Here is a 21853-nt window from a genome sequence, read left to right as displayed (position 1 = left end):
GAGGGCCAAAGACTGCACAGAATTGACCAATTTTCAAAAATCTTTTCAAGAACCGCACATGTGTAAGAAAAACTAAATGTGTAAAACACTTAAATAACATCTTCTTTAGTGCTATTGATACTAAATTGAAAGTATAAATAAATATTTAGAAAGAACAGGTAGTCCTTTACCAAAATTGTAAATTTGATGATCCCAGGGGTAGGGGTTTTTGGTATGAGGGTGGGGCCAAAATGGTCCGTTATTAATTGGTGAACAATAGACATTTTTAACTTCTTGATAACTATCATTCCAATTCTTTTCAAATTTGGTATGAAACATATTGGGAACAAAGGGACCATAAATTGTAAATTTCAGGATTCCTGCAACCCTGGGGCCTATGGGGCGGGGCAAAAACTGCCCAAAATTGACCAATTTTCAAAAAATCTTCTCAAGATCCGCACACGTGTAAGAAAAACTAAATGCATATTGATGTAGAGCAGGAAAGTCTCTACCAAAATTGTACATTTCATGATCCTTGGGGTAGGGGTTCTGACACCAGGGCGGGGCCAAGCTTGGTATATAGTGTTTATGTGAAAAACACTTAAATAACATCCTCTTTAGTGCTATTGATACTGAATTGAAACTAAATGGATAGAGCAGGCAGTCCTTTACCAAAATTGTAAATTTGATGATTCCCAGAGTAGGGGTTCTAAACCCAAGAAGGGCCAAACTTAGTATATACTATTTATGTGTACAGTGATATTTTTAGGCCCATTTTGGGTCCGAATTTCGGCCCTTTCCCCTCCTAAAAATTGTCAATTTTTTCACAATAATAAAATTATGAAAGGAAAACGTATTTGAAAACAAGAGATGTTTGTAAAACACATATGCCCCCCATGGTGCAAAATTGAAAAGGGTTATACACACACACATCATTTAATTGAGAGTAGTATCATCAATTCAAAATATTGAGCAGACAATATCTTCCTATGTCAAGAGTGGATTGACCATGTGACCTAAAAATCAATAGGGGTCATCAACTCCTGAAGATGTACCAGTGTACCAAGTTTGATGTCTGTCAAGCAAAGGGTTCTCAAGATATTGAACGGACAGTATATTCCTATGTCCAATTGGACCCTTGACTTTTGACCATGTGACCTTAAAATAATTAGTAGTCATCTTCTCCTGAAGATGTACCAGTGTACCAAGTTTGATGTCTGTCAAGCAAAGGGTTCTCAAGATATTGAGCGGACAGTATATTCCCATGTACAGTTTAACCCTTGACCTTTGACCACGCGACCTCAAAATCAATAGGTGTCATCTTCTCCTGAAGATGTACCAGTGTACCAAGTTTAATGTCTGTCAAGCAAAGGGTTCTCAAGATATGGAGCAGACAGTATATTCCAATGTCCAGTTTGACCCTTGACCTTTGACCATGTGATCTGAAAATCAATAGGGGTAATTTTCTCCTGAAGATGTACCAGTGTACCAAGTTTGATGTCTGTCAAGCGAAGGGTTCTCAAAATATTGAACGGACAGTATATTCCTGTCTAGTGTGACCCTTGACCTTTGACCATGTGACCTCAAAATAAATAGTGGTCATCTTCTCTTGAAGATGTACCAGTGTATCAAGTTTGATGTCTGTCAAGCAAAGGGTTCTCGAGATATTTAACGGACAGTATATTCCTATGTCCAGTTTGACCCTTGACCTTTGACCATGTGACCTCAAAATCAATGGGGGTCATCTTCTTCTGAAGATGTACTGGCGTACCAAGTTTGATGTCTGTCAAGCAAAGGGTTCTCTAGACATTGAATGGTCAGTATATTCCAATGCCCAGTTTGACCCTTGACCTTTGACCATATGACCTCAAAATCAATAAGGGTCATCTACTCCTTAGGATGTACCAGTGTGCCAAGTTTGATGTCTTTCAAACAAAGGGTTCTCAAGATATTGAGCGGACATTATATTCCCATGTCCAGAGTAGATTGACCCTTGACCTTTTGACCTGAAAAACAATAGGGATCCTCTTCTACTCATAACTAACCCACATACGAAATATCATTATCATCAAGTGAATGGTTCTCAAGATATTGAGCGGACAACACATGGTCTACAGACCGACCGACCGACCGACCGACAGACCGACATACCGACCGACCGACAGACCGACCGACCGACAGGTGCAAAACAATATGCCCCCTCTTTTTCAAAGGGGGGCATAAAAATAAACATTCAATGTGAATTATTATACATAAGACTTAACATAGAGTTATGTGAATGATGATTTGGATAGAATAGTTGAACATTTAAGAAGGTTAAATAAAATTAGATGTGTAAATTTAAGATAATATAATGTTTGATATGACTTTAAAACTTCTTTACGATGAAATTGATTTTTCCCAGTTTGACTAAAATGTCGACAATTTTTCCCAATTTGAAAGCCACAGGACCCTTGTAAAAAATGTAGAAAAATCACTTGTGTAAGTTGGCTGTTATTGTATAAAATCTAAATGCATACTTATGAATAGCAAAAAAGGATGTACAAAAATTGTGAATTTTAAAACCCAGGGTTATGAAATTAGGATGGGTCCAAATTAGTCATAGCTTTTGATGTTTTAATGCTAATATACCTATTATTTAAAGCCTTTCATCAGTGTAGTCACTTTTGAGGGCAGTGAAGTTTTCAGAACGCATCTTGTTTTATACTGTTCCTGAACATTGGAATTTAGCTTAGATGTTCAGAACAAGAATTTTTTTTCTAGATTCCATAGCCTGTGGGAGTAGTGTTGATACTTTTTCACTAGTATTCAGGTGACCAATAATACCTGTGGGCCTTTGTTTTCAAAAGCAGTATATTATCAGAGATAAATGTCAAAAGGATCCACACTACAGCTCATTTTCATATTCTAATCAAGTATTTTTTAAAATCATGCACACCTATAGAATCATATTGATACTGTCAATATATAACATTGAACGCATCAGTGTGCTCTCAGCTACACTTTGAAGATCATCCGGAATTCAAAGGTTTCTTCATGCTTACATGGTTATTTTATCTCACGTGATTTAGAATGACAGCTAATTGGTCATGTAGAAACTTATTTAAATACCCCTTAAGGGATCCACACTTACTTTTCATATAATTAAGAAATTATAAATCATCCCCCTAGCGGAAACCATTCCATATCCTATTGACCAAACAATTTTTGATAAACAAACGCGCGATGTGTTCAGATAAAAATAGCACTTGCTTTTAAAGACCTGCATATGTTTCCCGTAGCTCTTCGTTACGGTCATACTGATCCACATGTAAATTTTAATTCGCGTGTGAGTTGTATATCGTTATTCTTGCATAGTATATCAAAATACTGGATCTACCTATTTTCGCGTTCTCTCACTGGAGGGTAGCACTGTTCCTTGTCAGTGGCCATGCGTCTGAACATTATTGTTGGAGGCTCAATATTTTTTGCAAGGGCCGTCAGAAAGTATTAATTTTCGCATTTAAACAAGAATTTTCAACTTTAGAAATGTATCAAAATTGCAAAGTTCATACCTTCAATAATGAAACAAAATTTTAGAAAACTATAGGAAAATTGTTATTTTGTGATTTTTGGGCAAAATGAGCTGTATGATCTCTTTGAAGAACTGTGAGCAGTAAAATCTCCAGAAGTTAAAAAAAAAATCGCGAATAACAAAAAAAAAGAGTGTAGTCAACGACCATGTGTAATTAACTCTCTGCATTAAGTGTGGACATTTTATTAACACATGGGTATTCTTCTACTAATCAACTAAATTTGATTTTAACGTATTATTTTCCAGATATTTTAACAAAAGAATCGGGCACAAGTTCCTAAATCTTAGAATATCCTCTCCAACTCAAGAATTCAACATGAAGTGATTGGTCATATAGAATTGTTCAAGGTCTCTGGGATTCAGTAAAATGAAAGATCTCTTATTCACCATTCAAAAGTTATCAGCAAGTTGAAGTTCCAATAAAGGTTTTGCAGCTGGAGTGAATCTTCAAGGTCATTGTATCAAATATCATTTTATCAAAGGGTCTTGTGATAAAGAATCTGATATACAAAATATGAAAGCCCCAGCTTAAATAGTTCCGGAGATATGACCTTGTTGATGTTTTTTAAAAAGTTGGTCAAAGTCCAAAGCCAATGTCACTAGTAAAAACTTTGATAGCTATAAAGGTTTTGTCAAAAAATGCACACATGAAAAATGAATGACCCATCACTTACAATTCAAAAGTAATGAGCAGCAAGGTTCAAGTTTCACCTGAAGTTTTGAAATATGATACAAGTCAAACTTCAAGGTCAAGATTACAAAGTCAAAGACAATGATGTAAAATGAAAGGTTCTGTCAGTAAGAATTCATATACAAAATCTAAAGGTCGTACTTTAAATAGTTCAGGAGATTCTGTCTAAGTTTGGGTCTCTTTAAAAAAATCAAACGCTAAGGTTTACGTCACAAGATTGAAGTCTCTGGTAATGTCAGGAAGGTCTTTTTACATAGAATGCTGATATATGAAATATGAGAGCCATATGACTCCCAATTCAAAAGTTAGTAGCAATGTTAAAGTAGGGGGAAGATATACAGGACAGGACAATATGCCTCCCCTTCTCCCGCTATAGTCGCAGGGGTATAAATCACTTGAATCCACACACCTGCTACACTTGAAAATGATTTGTTTAAGTGAATTATCTGCACTATTTAAACGTGTTTGCATATTAACATGACGAATCATGACCTTGCTGTTTTTTAGATGAATTTCAAGAACATTTCCCTATACATTCCCTTAAAAACGTGTGTCCATTACATAAAACACTTGAATCCACATACCTGCTACACTTGAAAATGATTTGTTTAAGTGAATTATCTGCACTATTTAAACGTGTTTGCATATTAACATGACGAATCATGACCTTGCTGTTTTTTAGATGAATTTCAAGAACATTTCCCTATACATTCCCTTAAAAACGTGTGTCCATTATTGTGGTTCCCCCCCCCCCCCCGCCTCATCCTTCCCCGAGGACCACATTGTGAACAAACTTGAATCTTCACTACCTGGGGATGCTTGCATATTGATATGATTAATTATAACCTTCTCATTCTTGTGAAGAAGATTTTTTCCTTTATATCTCCATGTAAAACTTTGACCCACTGATGAGGTCCTACCCAAACCCAGGGAGGCCATGGTTTTAACAAAATTGTATATATACTATATCAGGAAACATTTACATCAATATCATTTTTTCTTGACCAGTGCTTCTTGAGATTTTAAATGACCCACCCTAATTTTGCCTTTTCTTGATTATTTTCCCTTTGACCCTTCATTTGAACAAACGGTACCGCTATGGTGGTCTAGAGATTAGAGCGCACACCCCGCATGTGGAAGGCCGGGGTTCAAATGCTGGCCACAACAAACCTAAGTCGTTAAAAGAGGTAGTGACAGTTTCATCCTCAAACGCTCGACATTAGGTGTGAATGTCACAGGTCTTTGGAGATGACCTTAAAAATGGATGTCTGGTGTCACAGTAGGTGTGGCACGTGAAAGAACCCTCACTGCTCAATGGCCGTAAGTGGCGAGTATAGGTCTAAATTCAAATGTTAAACAAGATGCAATCAATCATTTGAACAAACATGAATTCCCTTTACCTAAGGATGAATGGTACCATTTTTGATTGGAATTTGTTAAGTGGTTGTGAAGAAGATAATGTAAGAAGTCAATAACAACAGATAAATTTCAATTAGAAAAGCTCACTTTGTACTGTAGATATCGGCCTGGATAGTTTTGTGTGTTTAGAGCACCTGACTATTACATATGTAATACAGGGGTCTCGGGTTTGATTCCCGGTCCAGTCAAACCATTGATATCAATCTGGATAGTTCAGTGGTTAGAGCACCTGACTAGTAATACAGGGGTCTCGGGTCCGATTCCTGTCATATCATGGGAACGAAGGACCTTGGATTCGATTCCCGGTTCAGCCATATCTTCTTTTCCTTCCCATTACATTGACATATATGTAAACATGTAAATATATCACAGACTATCCTTGACAATTCAGTTTGATATGATTACACTTTGTTTATTTTGTAGGACGGTGGAGATTTAGATAAGTGGTGTGATGTTATTGATGGTAAACAGAAGACTGTGACCTTGAATCTGAAGATCTGTGATGAAGACTGGATGTTTGGGTCACTCTCTGTTACAGTACTACAAATCTAAGTAAGTACTCAGTAATAATGTAAGACTGAACTCTGTATCATGTTTATCTAATATATACATTGTAAAATCAAACACAAATTAATTCACAAACAAAATAATGTTCTGTTAAACTCACAAACACAAGTACATGTTACACATCACAAACAGAGGACTGTAATTAACACAGGGCTGTAATTAACACGGGGTTGTAATTAACACAGGGTTGTAATTAACACAGGGTTGTAATTAACAAGCAGAAGGAATTAACCCAGTTATGTAATTAACACTGTGTTGGTAGATGTCATTAACACTGTGTTGGTAGATGTAATTAACACTGTAGAGCTGTGTAATTAACACTGTAGAGCTGTGTGATTAACACTGTGTTTATAGATATTGGATTTTCTTCACTTTAGCAGTGACACACTCAGCCACAAAGAGGTTGTCTCTGATGTCCACACATAAACCTGATGGAAACTCTAAATCACAGTGAATGTAGCGGAGGAACTGTCCGTCCTGATCTAGGATGTGGATACGGTGATTGTGATGGTCTGCTGTCAGGATGTGACTCTGGCTGTCTGTAGTGATGCCGTATGGATAAAATGATAGCTCGGTATTAGAGAGATGACCAGTGTATCTAAATCGGAGTTTTCCTGACTGATTGACCACCACTACTGCACTAGCTCCATAGTCAGCCACACAGATATCCAGGTTCCTGTTCTCACTGATATAACCAACAGAGGAATAGAGAGGACGACCCTGATCATCAAACTGAATGCTTTGTTTCTCTGTGGAGCCGGAGTAACGCACGACTTTGTATTGTGTGAAACCATCACTGATCATGGTAACCAGGAGATCGTTAGCCGCGGTACAGCAGACAGAGCGAGGTCTCCATCCCTGTAGTGTGATCACGGTCTGTATCTGTTTATTCTTAATTAAGTTTATAGTGTTACTATCAGTATAAACAAGATCTCCGTCCCGTGTCACTGCTATGTCTGTTGGTAGTCCCCCTGACTTGGTTTGTATTGATGTCAGTAGTTTACTCTGGAGGTTGAGCAGCTTCATGGTTTCGTTATCCCCGCGTGTCCAGACTTGATCTTCACTCAGACAGCTAACACTGTATAGTGGTCTATACCCAGTGTCTATGGTGGCGGTAACGCGCGGCTCATCAAGCAGTGGTTTGACTGGAGGAGACGATACAGCTTCTGCTGACTTCATTGTGTCGCCATGTTCTGTGTTAATGGATAATGGCGGCAGAGAACTAAACATTTCATTGAGTTGATCTTTGTTTATTTTCTGAGCAGAGAAACTGGGTAATGTGACTCGGACTTTAGGCGGTAATGTTCTAAATTCGGAATTCCTAGATTTGTAAGTAGAGGTTAAGGAGACGTCGTTTGATTTTAGCATTGATTTCAAGTCGGATATGATCTGTTTGAGTTCCGCCATTTTCTGTGTGATTTCTTCTGTGTTTTTCTTTATCGCGTCCAGATGTTTAGTTTTCATCTCCGTAATGGCGGATTTCCGCTGGTTGACAATGGCGGTAATCTCCCGGTGTAAGACTTCTCCTTGTTCATCGGCATCTGTCGTCAGTTTCCCGTAATTCCTTTCTAATTCGGCTTTCTCAGTTTCGACATTAGACACCATTATTTCATATCGGGGATAAATTCTGGTCTCTAATTCTTTAAGATCTTTTTGTAAACTTTCTGTTTTAGCGCTGAGTTTTTCCAGAATATCTGACATATCGTGACCTTTGTGTTTACCTGAAGTGACGCAGGTAGAACAGACAGGAATATCGCATTTTTCACAGTAAATTTCACAGTGTTTATCGGCGTGTTTCGGACATTTTGGGTAGTTAGGGGTAGCCTTTCTGCGTAAAAAGGGCACGACTTTGTGATCTTTGGAGGTATCTGAGAGGTGCTCCCCAACACAGGCCTTGCATAAGTTTATATTACAAAGTTCACAACGACTCTGTAGGGGGACAGTTTCACAGAGGTCACACAGTAGGACTTCCTGAGCACTGCGCCGGGGATGCATTTCTGATGCCGGGATCACACAAGAAGTTTACTGTTAAATAAATAAAAACGGAATTTCATTTAAAGATTTTGACAGATTACAACAATTAACGAAATAGAATTATAGTATGATATAAAACACAGCGGTCATTACTATAATAATAATCTAGTCTCACCTGAAAATCCAACATGGCCTCCCTGTTCTTTCGACCTTCCGTCTAGTCCTGAGAATTAAATACCTGTGCCGGCTGTCAGCCTGTATACACTATCTACGTGTTATCGCTTGAGTAAATACAGAGCGTATATAGTTTTAAAGTTTGGTCTGACCTAGTTTATGTTGGGTAGGTTTGCTAACATTTACGTCAGACGTAAAGTTTCATTAAAAATTGGAATCTGCAAACAATGCATAGATATAACTTCTTTGATTATATCCCTTTTTATATTGAATTCGGCCTTTTGTGCAAATAGAATCATATTTATCGTTATCCGTTTCTGGTACTAAATAGTAAATACATATACATGTATGTGTTTTTATATACTTTTTTCTTTTGTAGAATGAGTTGAGTGGAATAATGAACCTCCAGATGTCTATGTACACGTGTATGAATAAACTGTTGTACTCGCGCGTGCGAGCTTATCCTATATTATGTGTTTGAGTTTTATTTCCTTAATATTTTAGGATTTGTTGAATTAGTGCAGGGGCGGATCCAGGAAGTTTAAAAAGTGCGGGGTCTAGCTACCATTAATTTTGGTTTTCAAAGGAAGGAGGAGTCCACCCTCAAAATGTGTTTTTTAGAAAGTCTTTTGACGAAGGGGGAGGTGTCCAACACTCAGACCTCCCTCTGGACCCGGCACTGTAGTGAATTACAACAGAGATTATAAAAAAGGACTTCCTTCCAGTGATTTATTTCATAATGATGTGTTTGTTATTATATGGCGGATCTAGAGGGGGTCCGCCCCCCCCCCCCCTCTTTTTTTTGCGGACCAAAAAATTAAAGTTATTAAATTTTAACGAGACTTTGAGTCTAAATGATATGAAAGGTGGATACTTGCTTCGTTCAAATTTATCAACAACAGTATATCATTTAATTCTAGGTAAATAAGACGAAACACTGATATATATAAATTACGATATTTTCGTCAGATACAAGTATCACTTAAGGTAGCTCACTACACACAAAAAAATTATTTAATGGCTCGTTAATACACTTCTTATGAAGTATGGTTTCACCATCGAAAGAGTGATAGAAGCTTTCAATTATTTTATATGAATTTTTTGTGATTTTCCCGGAATGATTAGAATGGTGTTTTGTTTGCAAATAAGAGATTCTTGCGTCCAAATGTCACTGCGATTTCGTTCATGATATGAATATCTGATAAAACATGCCGAGAAGATTCAGATATAAACATTCTAATTTTTAAAAAAAAAATATTTATGAAAATTGAAAACGCTATTTGCTCAATATTTTTTAAATCTACGAATAAAATCTTCAAAAAAACATGTCAGAAAAGATATATATCCAAGAAATATATTATAAAAAATAATTGAAACGAAATGACCAAATTTTAGATATAATCACTATATTCAAACTGGAGAAAAAACTGGATCAAAATTGGTAGAAATCGCTAAAATAATTATATTGTTGCTGATTGTATGTACTGTTCATCAAGAAATTAGTTTCCTTTATAAAGTAGTTCAATTTGTAAACCATTTTACATCAAGGGAATGTAGTTTTCTGATTACAATGTTCTCATGACTACTTTTTTTTATAATTCCGATCGGGCTTTTACCCTTTAAAACATCCTTTTTGAAATTGGATCTGAGTATAGCGATAACAACGACTAGAACTGGGGGAACAAGCAAATTAATAAGACATTTTCATGTATAAAAACCGTCTAAAGATCCTCGTAAGATATTATGTACACAAGCAGAAGATGTAAATAATGTGTGTGAAGAGTAGCTTAAAGATCATGACCCCCTTCCCCCTTTCACAATTTCCTGGATCCGTCTATGTGTTTACACAACAATCCTCTGAGACCAAAATATGTACATCATACGAAAGCCTATTAGTATCATTTAAAAAAAACCCACACATTCCATTATCTCGTAATTACGAGAAAAGATCTCCTAATTCGAGATAAATCCAAGTTGTACAAACTCGTGGATAATTCTGGAAACGCATTTGATACTATTTCCCTCTTTGTTGATTGGTCAGCAAATTGAAGTGATCTTATTCAAAGTGTGTGTGACGGTACATATTGTCGCCCGGCGTCGCATGATTTAATTACGGATAGTTTAGAGTTTCCATAGAAATTTAAAACTTCATCTCATTAATAACAGAGCCATGACGTTAATCAGGTCAATATACAAGGACCCCCACGTAGTGCACAGGGGCTTGTGTGGAAACATCAGGACCCCCCCCCCCCCCCGGAAAATAACTTGGGTTCAGCTTCTCTACACTATTGTAGGTTAAAGTTTCTTTAATTCATGTCTTCAAGGGGTAGGTTGAGTCCACAAGAGGACAGCAATGTACAGGGACATACAATGTTACTCTTTAAGATAATCTCAAAATCAAAATTGTCATCATTAGTAGTATATTCATATTGTAATCGTCTACAGATGGTGCAGATTCAAGTTTGTTCAAATGATGACCCCCAGGGGTAGATTTCGACCATAATAGTGGAACAAAGTTTTACGTGAGGGTATACATTAAAAGGACAACAGGACAATGGTAAATTATTATTGATATACAAACATCAGTTCAAACAATGGTCCGGGGGGGGGGGGGGGTCTCAACAGAATGCGCTCATGAAGTATGCTAGCATAAATCGTGACAGTTCCTGACTTAGTGTATTTTTCGAAATGAAATTAAGATAAAGTGACATTTGCAACAACATCCCAAGAACGTCAATTCCAAGTGAACGTGTCAATTTCAATCATGTCGCGGTTCTACAGTAGACGAGAAACCGGACAAGATTGAAGCACAGGCACTCGACGTTTTAAATATCTATAATAAAAAAAATTGTCTTCCTGTAAACATAATATTGACAATATTATGTTTACAGGAAAACAATTTTTTTTATTATAGATATTTAAAACGTCGAGTGCCTGTGGATTGAAGGTGTTGTTTATAGAAATGTAGCACAGACCGACAGTAATTCACAAACTCGACTCCTGTCCAGGTGCAACTGGTGTCGAAGTTAATCGATATCTTAATAATTGTAATAATATTACCTTAAACCAAATAATAAAATGGATTAAACTTCAGTTTCTAAGACACCACAGGAGGCTGAAAACTACCACATCGACTACAATCTGAATACCACAAACATTTTTTTTTTCAAATGTAAATTTTACTATCATCCTTGCCTGTTTATATTTTACTGAAGCCTATCGGTGCTGGGACATACGAATGCGCAGTAAATTTTATTTCGCATCAAATTTTATGCGAAGTAAAATAATGCGCATTAGATTGATTCGAGTTAAATAACGTTCACACGGCAGTAAGATTTAATGCGAAGTAAACTAATTCATATTAAATTCTTATGCATCTCTAAATTAAAGGGTGCGCTATAGACTATATCATTGAAAATCATTTTATAGATAGTTTAATGAATTTATATTGTGTAGATACAGAATTCATTGTTCAAAACACTATATACCGGTATAACAAATCGTATTTTCCTCTATGAACCAACCAATTTCAGCACACGACACAATCCGTTCATATTGACTATGAACGGATATTATGAACTAGTTTCAGCGCCGGATCCAGGAATTGTGGTTACGGGAGGGGGGCACTTTATGAGGCAGAGGGTCGAGGGGGCGAAGCCCCCGGAAGCTCCAGATTTTATGGGGCTTGGAATATTTCTCCTATTAAGTCATTTGTACTACTTCCTTTCATTTTAATAAGGTGAAACTAGTAGACGCACAAACATCCACATCATTTTAAAAACTAAAGAGAGAGAGAGAGAGAGAGAGAGAGAGAATTATCAAAAGGTAGTGAAGGGCAATATTAATGACAGTTATATTTGTCCTCTCCGAAATTGTTATTAACGTATTCAGTTTGTATCAACCGTGCTCCCTATAAAATGAATACAACACACTATACAGGTTGCACCACTCTATTAATTTTGCCTATATGTTCTTACCAAAATTACTCACCTTTGACCTGACCCTGCTGCCTTAAAGTAAACTTTTCAGAAGTTGTACTTTCACATCATGTAGTACAGTTCTTAATGAGCATTTTCATACCAAAAAATACATACCCATCCAGCAAGGCGTGAGAGTTTGTTTACATCGAAGTCAAGCACGTGCAAAATCAGCTGGTCAAAAGCCAAATCACCCACCTCTACAACAAAAATTCAAAAAAATATTTAAATCCTTCTTTCATGGTTTTTACTCACAAAATTTCAAACACAATACTTGAATTTACATCTCATAAAAAATTGGAGAGCCTACCTCATAAGGAAAGTCCCATAAAACATGCAAAGTTCCAGGAATTATTTTCTTTCGGCCATGATTCGACGTGAACCTCCACATAAATAGAGTGATGCAACCTATATATTGCCCGACAGCCAGCCGTACGTGCATGACGCCGCCATTTTACATAATCACAGATCACACACATGACCGATTGCTTTTGCTTTTACATATGACAAGCAAAGAAAATTGTGCATGAAATATTCAACTTGACAACATACATGCAATATTCTCCCGGAAAAAAAACAACATCAGGGCCGGCCAGAAAAAAAAAACTAGAGATAAAATGATGATATTTACCAATGAAAAACTCTAGAAAACCCGTGTTCCTTGCCAAGTGCCGCTGGATGTAGGGAGTTTGTGAACGGACCTCACAAAATACCAATAATATAAAAATCAATATACATTAAGTTATAAAATTTTGTTTAACCCGTGCAGAACGGCGGCTAGAAGTGAATACTTTAACAAAACCAGCTCTTAAAAACCCCTTACTAAGCATTCTGTACAGTATGGTGTCCGGATAGGGCCATTTGTAAAAGCGTGACTGCACGTTAGTTACATCACGCCAACAAGCAACACACCTTCGCGCTCTCACGCCAACAAGCAACGCGGCAATAAGCATCACGCCAACAAGCAACTCACATTCGCGCTCTCACGCCAATAAGCAACACGCCTTCGTGCCGTCACGCCAACAAGCAAGGCGCCTTCGCACCGTCACGCCAACAAGCAATACGCCTTCGCGCCGTGTTGCTTGTTGGCGTGACAGTGAGATGGCGAGTTGCTTGTCTGCGCGAAGTCGCGTTGCTTGTTGACGCGAAGGCCTGTTGCTTGTCTGCGCGAAGGCGCGTTGTTTGTTGGCGTGACGGCGTGTTGTGACTAACGCGCAGTCACGCTTTTGCAAATGGCCCTATCTGGACACCATAGTACAGGCCTTACCATTTTAAATACACATAATGAATATAACATTTTCCCACTATACTATCGAAACGCGGGAAAATATAAATATCCACTCCTATAGTTTACAAGGAGTGTTTCCGATATTGCTCTATGTTGAGTCAGTCAAAACAAATGAAGATATCAGAATTGTGTTCCTATTATATACCATACGTGTTTGTTTTGTCTCTTCAAAGGTCTAAAATTGTTTGTAGTGGGTTCGTCATACAACGATATTGGATAGAATATGGTACATTGTAGTAAATTAATCATGAGTTTATTTATATGAGATAGCTAAATTTCACATGGATAACCAGTGACTGATTCTTAATTGTCAACATTTTCACCAAACAGTTCAGAAATTACCCCGGTACATACTATTAGGGGTTTTATAAAATTCCTTATTAAGAGTGACAAATTTTTAAATATCACCTTCTCAAGGAGAAAAATCCCTTTAAGAAGATGAATCCTATGTAAAAAAAATTATACGTATATGCGACCCACTTGATCTTTATTTTTTCTGCAACATATTCTAGTGTTTGTTTGTCACTTGTATGGTGAGATTCATCTGTGGCAAGAGCTGGTATGATGTCTTGAGTCAGAAAGCACCAACAGTTTTCTATGGAGCGCCAAAATAACAAACTCAAATATTTGAAGATATCTTTAATTATTTGAAGGTATTATCAATTCATTTCATGCATGCAGCATTCCAATCAAAGATTTCTTCAAGTAATTAATGATATCTTCAATTCTACATTATATATATATATTGCGAGCATGAATTGAATTATTGATATCATTATTCATTCTGCTGAATTGATGCACGCAATCATTTAATTCTTGCTCTCCTCAAATGAATTATAGTTTAATGATATCAACAATAGAATTAATGCGTGCTACAATTTAATTGAAGAGAGCAATAATTCATTAATGCTAACATCACTTAATGTGCGTAATGATTGAATTATTGCTCTCTTCTATTGAATTAATGATATCAGTAATTAAATTGATACGTGCAATAATTCATTTAGAGAGAGTAACTATCTAATTAAGAGATATAAACCTCAATTCAACATATCTACAATTGAATGAATGATTTCTTTAATTGAATTGTTGATCTCTTTAAAAAAAAAATCAGGCGCGCATTAATTACTTATGAAATAGTCTTGTATATGATTAAAAAATCCTCAATTGAATTAAGGAGATAATCAAGTCATTCATACAGGACTCTAAATTAATTTTTGCATGCAATATATCTACGACATGGATGTGCGCATCAATTGGATTGATGAGAACAATAATTGATTTGATGCGCTATATTATTGGATTTCAATTATTTGAGCTTATGTAAAACATTGATAAGATTTTAAAAATCAACCTGGTGAATTTGTATTACAAAATTCATGAGAGGATACTTCCATTTTTTTTAACAAAGATAGAAGGTAATTTAAATTTATGCGCAATGTACCAGGTTCAATTATCGGCGTGTTTCAGACGTGTTTGAATTGGGAGGGGGGAGGTCCAACATGTAACATGTTTAGTGGATATTTAGTTGACGGCATTTGGTGGGAGCGAAACCAGGAATTATCCAAGAGAAGGGCGTAATGAGTACCTAAGGCACGAAATCTCTAAACAAAAATATCTAAGATGAAGCAAAATCGTGATTGTTGGGGGTTCTCTAGTACAATTTTGTCCTCATATTTCAAGGTCAGATGACAGTCAAAATTGACATAATGTGCACGTACATATCATAAACATGTAGATCTATATCTTTGTAACAGTATATGAAGGAATCTTTGTAACAGTATATGAAGGAATCGGGAGCAAATCCTGATTCTGAAGTTATGTTATATAAACTGCTGTTATAAACTGGATTTTCAAAGAATTTATGGTTTTTGCAACGTTTGATTAAACTTTTCTGTAAGGCCACATACACACAGAATTAAAAATGCTCCCTTTTAAAGTGGAATTAGGATATCGCGTAACATTTCTTTACAAAGATATCTAATTTTTATTTATGTCAAAAGTCAACTAAAAAATTAAAGTAATACAAAAATGTATATAATTATGAATACATGTATTAGGTCTTTTAGGCACAGTATTACAGAATTTTGATTTTATTTATTATACTTTTTGGTCGAATTACAACAGTCTGGCCCGTACAACATGCACTGGCAAACGCGGAAGTCTATAGTCATAAAAGTGTATATATAAGAATAATTATCATAATAAGTTATTATCACATTTAAAGTTATGATTATGGATACTACTACCCCTAGGCCTCCCCCGACCGGTCGCGGCAGTTCAGTGGTAGAGCGTTCGCTTCGTAACCGGGAGGTCGTGAGTTCAAACACCGTTCATGCCTCAAACCTAAGACGTTACAAATTGGTAGTGATTGCTCCTTCGCCAAACGCTCGACATTTAGAAGTGAATGGAAGTGAGAATCACGGATCTTTCGGATGTGACCTTAAAAACGGAGATCCCTTGTCGAACATGTAGTAGGTGTTGGCACGATAAAGAACCCTCACTGTGACCCTGAACGCTAAGGATTGGTCTAAATTCTTGGTACTCCACCTACAACTGGTGACGTCTCAATAGGAATAAAATATTCTCGACGGAACGTAAAATCAATCAATCATTCAATCAATACTACCCCCCCCCCCGCCTCCTTTGATTTTTTTGCGGCGATAATTTCAACGAAATGTGTGGATTCCCAGTCTATCCCATCCCAATTTCGATTTATGTAATCGTTTCACGCTTTTTTGTAAGCTTTAGAGATTGGCCTTATTATACCGGAAGAAAGCCAATCTATTTAACGTGGTGAGAATGATTGTTTGGATGTTTCAGAGTGTTTAATGGATTGTGCATATCAGAGTATTTAACTGGCTGTGTGCGTCAGTGTTCAATTAACCGTGTGTGTCAGAGTGTTCAATTGCCTGTGTGTAAAGGAAAGTGTTCAATTGCCTGTGTGTAAAGGAAAGTGTTCAATTGACCGTGTGTAAAGGAAAGTGTTCAATTGCCCGTGTGTAAAGGAAAGTGTTCAATTGCCCGTGTGTAAAGGAAAGTGTTCAATTGCCTGTGTGTAAAGGAAAGTGTTCAATTGCCCGTGTGTAAAGGAAAGTGTTCAATTGCCTGTGTGTAAAGGAAAGTGTTCAATTGACCGTGTGTAAAGGAAAGTGTTCAATTGCCTGACTGTAAAGAAAGTGTTCAATTGACCGTGTGTAAAGGAAAGTGTTCAATTGCCTGTATGTAAAGGAAAGTGTTCAATTGCCTGTGTGTAAAGGAAAGTGTTCAATTGACCGTGTGTAAAGGAAAGTGTTCAATTGCCTGACTGTAAAGGAAAGTGTTCAATTGACCGTGTGTAAAGGAAAGTGTTCAATTGCCTGTGTGTAAAGGAAAGTGTTCAATTGCCTGTGTGTAAAGGAAAGTGTTCAATTGCCTGTGTGTAAAGGAAAGTGTTCAATTGACCGTGTGTAAAGGAAAGTGTTCAATTGCCCGTGTGTAAAGGAAAGTGTTCAATTGCCCGTGTGTAAAGGAAAGTGTTCAATTGCCTGTGTGTAAAGGAAAGTGTTCAATTGCCCGTGTGTAAAGGAAAGTGTTCAATTGCCTGTGTGTAAAGGAAAGTGTTCAATTGACCGTGTGTAAAGGAAAGTGTTCAATTGCCTGACTGTAAAGAAAGTGTTCAATTGACCGTGTGTAAAGGAAAGTGTTCAATTGCCTGTATGTAAAGGAAAGTGTTCAATTGCCTGTGTGTAAAGGAAAGTGTTCAATTGACCGTGTGTAAAGGAAAGTGTTCAATTGCCTGACTGTAAAGGAAAGTGTTCAATTGACCGTGTGTAAAGGAAAGTGTTCAATTGCCTGTGTGTAAAGGAAAGTGTTCAATTGCCTGTGTGTAAAGGAAAGTGTTCAATTGCCTGTGTGTAAAGGAAAGTGTTCAATTGACCGTGTGTAAAGGAAAGTGTTCAATTGCCTGTGTGTAAAGGAAAGTGTTCAATTGCCTGTGTGTAAAGGAAAGTGTTCAATTGACCGTGTGTAAAGGAAAGTGTTCAATTGACCGTGTGTAAAGGAAAGTGTTCAATTGACCGTGTGTAAAGGAAAGTGTTCAATTGCCTGACTGTAAAGAAAGTGTTCAATTGACCGTGTGTAAAGGAAAGTGTTCAATTGCCTGTATGTAAAGGAAAGTGTTCAATTGCCTGTGTGTAAAGGAAAGTGTTCAATTGACCGTGTGTAAAGGAAAGTGTTCAATTGCCTGACTGTAAAGGAAAGTGTTCAATTGACCGTGTGTAAAGGAAAGTGTTCAATTGCCTGTGTGTAAAGGAAAGTGTTCAATTGCCTGTGTGTAAAGGAAAGTGTTCAATTGATAAGCAAAAATTCAAGGAGTGAATAAAATTATATTTCACAAATTTCGACCGCAGCAATGTCTTCTATGTTGTTTTTAGTACCAAATATTAAATTTTCGTACTAAAATACCAATAACTGTAGAAGTGTTCAGTTTCAGGTGGGAAGTTAACGTGTTCATTTGACACGCGTTACACGTATGTGTGCTTGTGAGTGCTTGTGTGTGTGTGGGGGGGGGGGGGTGTATGTGTGTGCGTGTGTGTGTGCGTGTGTGCATGCGTGTGTTCCCTGTAGCTCAATGCACTAAAATTTTATTTAATGGTTTGCTAAAACACATGTTTTATTAGATATTCATATCATGCACCAAATGACAGCGAAATTTGGACACAAGAATCTCTTATTTGCAAACAAAACGTCTCTTTATCATTCCGGTAAAAATCACTAAAAATCATATAAAATGATTGAGAGCTTGTATCACTCTATCAATGGTGAAATGAAGTCTTCATTCAAAACTTTAAAAAAAAAACAAAAAACCTGACAACAACGCAAGACTGACTGATTGTATTTTGTTTAACATCCTACTCGAGAAATTTCCAATCATATTGAGGGTACTGAGTAAAATCCGGTCTCGCTCCCGGTCTTCGGTCTCGGTCCCGTGACTTAAACCCGGTCTTCGATCGGTCCCATTCCCAGATTTTTTTATTCCTTAAAAAAGATTATATCGGACTGTAAGAGTCCCATATCTCGTTGTTTTAAATATGACAGTGTTATGCATGCATTCTGATAGTTAATTGATCATGTCATTACTCATCTTAGAAAACAATACGGGGAAATTTCGGGACCGGTGGGACCGACAAAATAAAAACCATGTTAAAAGCCGGTCCCGGTCTCGACATTTTCCCTCAATAGCCGCTTTAATATACCTTTTCATAAAAAGATAAGGATGTGATACTCAATGACATCCCTTTGTACTAGATACACGGGCTTCTAAATTATTGTGCGTGTGTGTATGGGTTTTTTTAAATTCCAATTTTCCTATTTGATAGGTCAAACTCGAACTCAGCTACGTGATATTTTCTCCCACATGAACGCGTTACACTAATTGTTCATCAGAAGATATAAACATGGGAGGGAAATAAAATATATATGTACTTATCCCGGTGTGCTTGTTTCTAATTTAGTGCTAGTGATATCTAAAAATGTATTTCATTTCTTCCATTCAGGTCAACATCAGTTGTTGTTATACACCTTAAAAGATTTCTTATATAAAGCTAATTACAGGGTTTGACACTAAGGCACGTCCGACCGACCGAGTCTACTAAATGTTAGGTCCGGTCGGGTAAAATGTCTATTTACTAGTCCAACTGGTCATGTTTAAAAATAAACAACAAACTTTACTTTAAACCACAAGATATTTTATTCTTAGCTAAAAAGAAAAAAAAATAACTGCAAAGAGTTTGAGAGCAAGTTTGATCCGCGTGAAGACACAAAACTCTATAGTTCTAATAAATAAGTCGGGTGTGATGTTTTACGACATTTACACAATGTTAATATATGTTTCGGATAAATATATATAAATTGAATTCATTTTCATAAAAAAAAAAAAAGAGTTTAATTGAATTAAATATCTATAAGAAAGTCTTTATTCAATTAATAAATTACGTCATGAACAACCCTTTTTCGGTGTTGATATATGTGCAGGATTGTCTCTATATATTTTTATTGTGACGCAAACATCTAGAGATTTCCATCGCCGATTTCTCATTATGACGTGCTGCCGCATCTGGGACCTTTTTTCGCAGTCGCATATGCCTTCTCGTCCTCAAGGAAAGATGTCCCAAGAGAAAAAAAAAATGAAAAGGTTGGGAAGACTCAAAATAGGGATTATGAAATAGAAATTTAAAACAAAAACAGTTTAGGTCATTTTATTCTAAATGGACTAAATGATTTCCGTGCCGGTAAAATTTAAAGAAACAGAAAATGTGTTTGGAAAATAAAAGCATCAAATAAATGACAAGCTTAAAGATTTTTTGGAGACAATTAAATATGCTTTAGTTCAAACTTAACGTTTGTAACTTAAATTAAGTACCGGTATCTAAATATGGAGAAACTATCAGTTAACGTCTTTCTGGAAAGTTGGTCGGGGCTAGTGGATGTAAGGTCAGGTCTAGTAAAAATCATTTGAAGTAGCCCGACTGGTCTAGTGCTCAAAAAAGTAAATGTCAAACCTTGTAATACGATTTAGAAGTAACATTTTTACTGTTAAACCAATTTTCACACTCGTGGTCTATTGACAGGTCAACAGTTTACAGTTTACGAACTGTTGACCGGGCAATAGTCTGCTTTATTTCTACTGGCTATATATGTCACGTGGTTCTCGGTCTGCTGCTATGGCGAGGTTGACTTATGAAGATACAGAATTTAGTAGATGGAGAACACGAAACACGAAAAATGTAATTGTTGATTTTTAATTAGGATATTACGTAGGTTTTCTTTTAAACTAGTGGAAGTGTTGATAAATGTATACAATTCCTCAGTCATGTTAAAAGTTCGAAGTCAACAAACCATATCACATGGCATGTGCATCCAGTAAAAACAACCTAAACATTGAAAGTGTATAACTTTATAACATTGTATTTATTAGAACTATAGAGTTTTGTGTCTTCACGCGGATCAAACTTGCTCTCAAACTCTTTGCAGTTATTTTTTTTCTTTTTAGCTAAGAATAAAATATCTTGTGGTTTAAAGTAAAGTTTGTTGTTTGGCCCTCGAACGGATCTGTTGCCCTCAGCCTACGGCTTTGGGTAACATACCCGTTTTCGGGTCAAACAAAACAGCTGTTGTCCTCGATTGATTGATTGATTGATTGATGTTTTCCGCCACACTCAACAATTTTTCAGTTATATGGTGGCGCCCAGTTTTTATTGGTGGAAGAGATAACCCAGATACAATGTACCTGGGAAGAGACCACCGACCTTCTGAAAGTAAACTGGGAAACTTTCTCACTTACCGGCTCGAGTAGGATTCGAACCCGCGCCGACAGAGGTTAGAGGCCGTGTGATTTTGAGCGCGATGCTCTAACCACTCGGCCACGGAGGCCCCTTGTTGTCCTCGAACCCAGTCAGTAACTGTATACTGGTGTATAACGAACCCGGTCTCTCTACATGTGTGCATACTAACATTTTAACTGTTAAACCAACTCTCACACTCATGTCTATTGACCGGGCAATAGCCTGTCTTCTTTCCATTGGCTACGCAAGTCACGTGATTATCGGTCTGCTGCTTTGTTTACGCAATGGCGAAGTTCAGTGATTTAATTGATGATGCAATACAGAATTTATTAGATGAAACGCTAAGCGGGAATACCACCGTATACAACGTCACATTGGAGGAGTCGTCACTGTGGAGCATGAGGGCTCGGCTCCAAAGCGGGGAAAACGACGTAGTATCACCGAGTATGAGATCGATTTTCTGATAAACTACACCATATTTCTGCAAAAATAATATTGCATAGAGTGTGGTAGATATATTTTGACCATTCAAATCTGTCACCGAATTTCAGAAACCCGTTCTTAACTCAAACACTTCGTTCACGTTTCACAAGGAGGTCTACAAAGTTGAAGTTGATGATTAAAAACCATCTTTCTTGGTCACTTCATCTTTGTGCCTGCTTGATTTGCTTGATAGAGAGTATGTATATCCCGATACCATGATTGTTAATTATTATATCGCCCTTTTACTTACATTTCACATGTAATTTGAACAAAATCTTACCAATTTGTAATGTATCGCAAAAGGGCTCAAATCTGGCATCCCTCTAGGAGTATTCTATATATATATTTCAAAGTTTCGTGAGATATATGTTGTGTAGTGACTGGTTACATTCTATACTGACA

At 36.8% G+C, this 21853-nt stretch overlaps 1 protein-coding gene and 1 long non-coding RNA gene across 2 annotated transcripts; one reads left to right on the top strand and one right to left on the bottom strand.

Annotated features, from left to right (window-relative positions):
- Window positions 1-6245: 6245 nt before the first annotated feature.
- On the bottom strand, window positions 6246-8503 carry LOC125666540 (E3 ubiquitin-protein ligase Midline-1-like). Its single transcript, XM_056151677.1, has 2 exons — window positions 8380-8503; window positions 6246-8255 (listed from the first exon to the last, which is right to left on the bottom strand). The coding sequence occupies exon 2, from the start codon at window positions 8223-8225 to the stop codon at window positions 6579-6581; it is 1647 nt and encodes a 548-aa protein (XP_056007652.1). The 5' UTR covers window positions 8226-8255; window positions 8380-8503; the 3' UTR covers window positions 6246-6578.
- LOC130050875 (uncharacterized) lies at window positions 7018-8847 on the top strand. The gene is made up of 2 exons (XR_008799253.1): window positions 7018-7104; window positions 8758-8847. It is a non-coding gene; the product is annotated as an uncharacterized LOC130050875 (long non-coding RNA).
- Window positions 8848-21853: the final 13006 nt, after the last annotated feature.

This window comes from Ostrea edulis, chromosome 10 (assembly GCF_947568905.1).
Source record: "Ostrea edulis chromosome 10, xbOstEdul1.1, whole genome shotgun sequence".
Taxonomy (NCBI): Eukaryota; Metazoa; Mollusca; class Bivalvia; order Ostreida; family Ostreidae; genus Ostrea; species Ostrea edulis.
The sequence above is the reverse complement of the archived record's forward strand: the minus strand, read 5'-3'. Positions and strand labels throughout refer to the sequence as shown.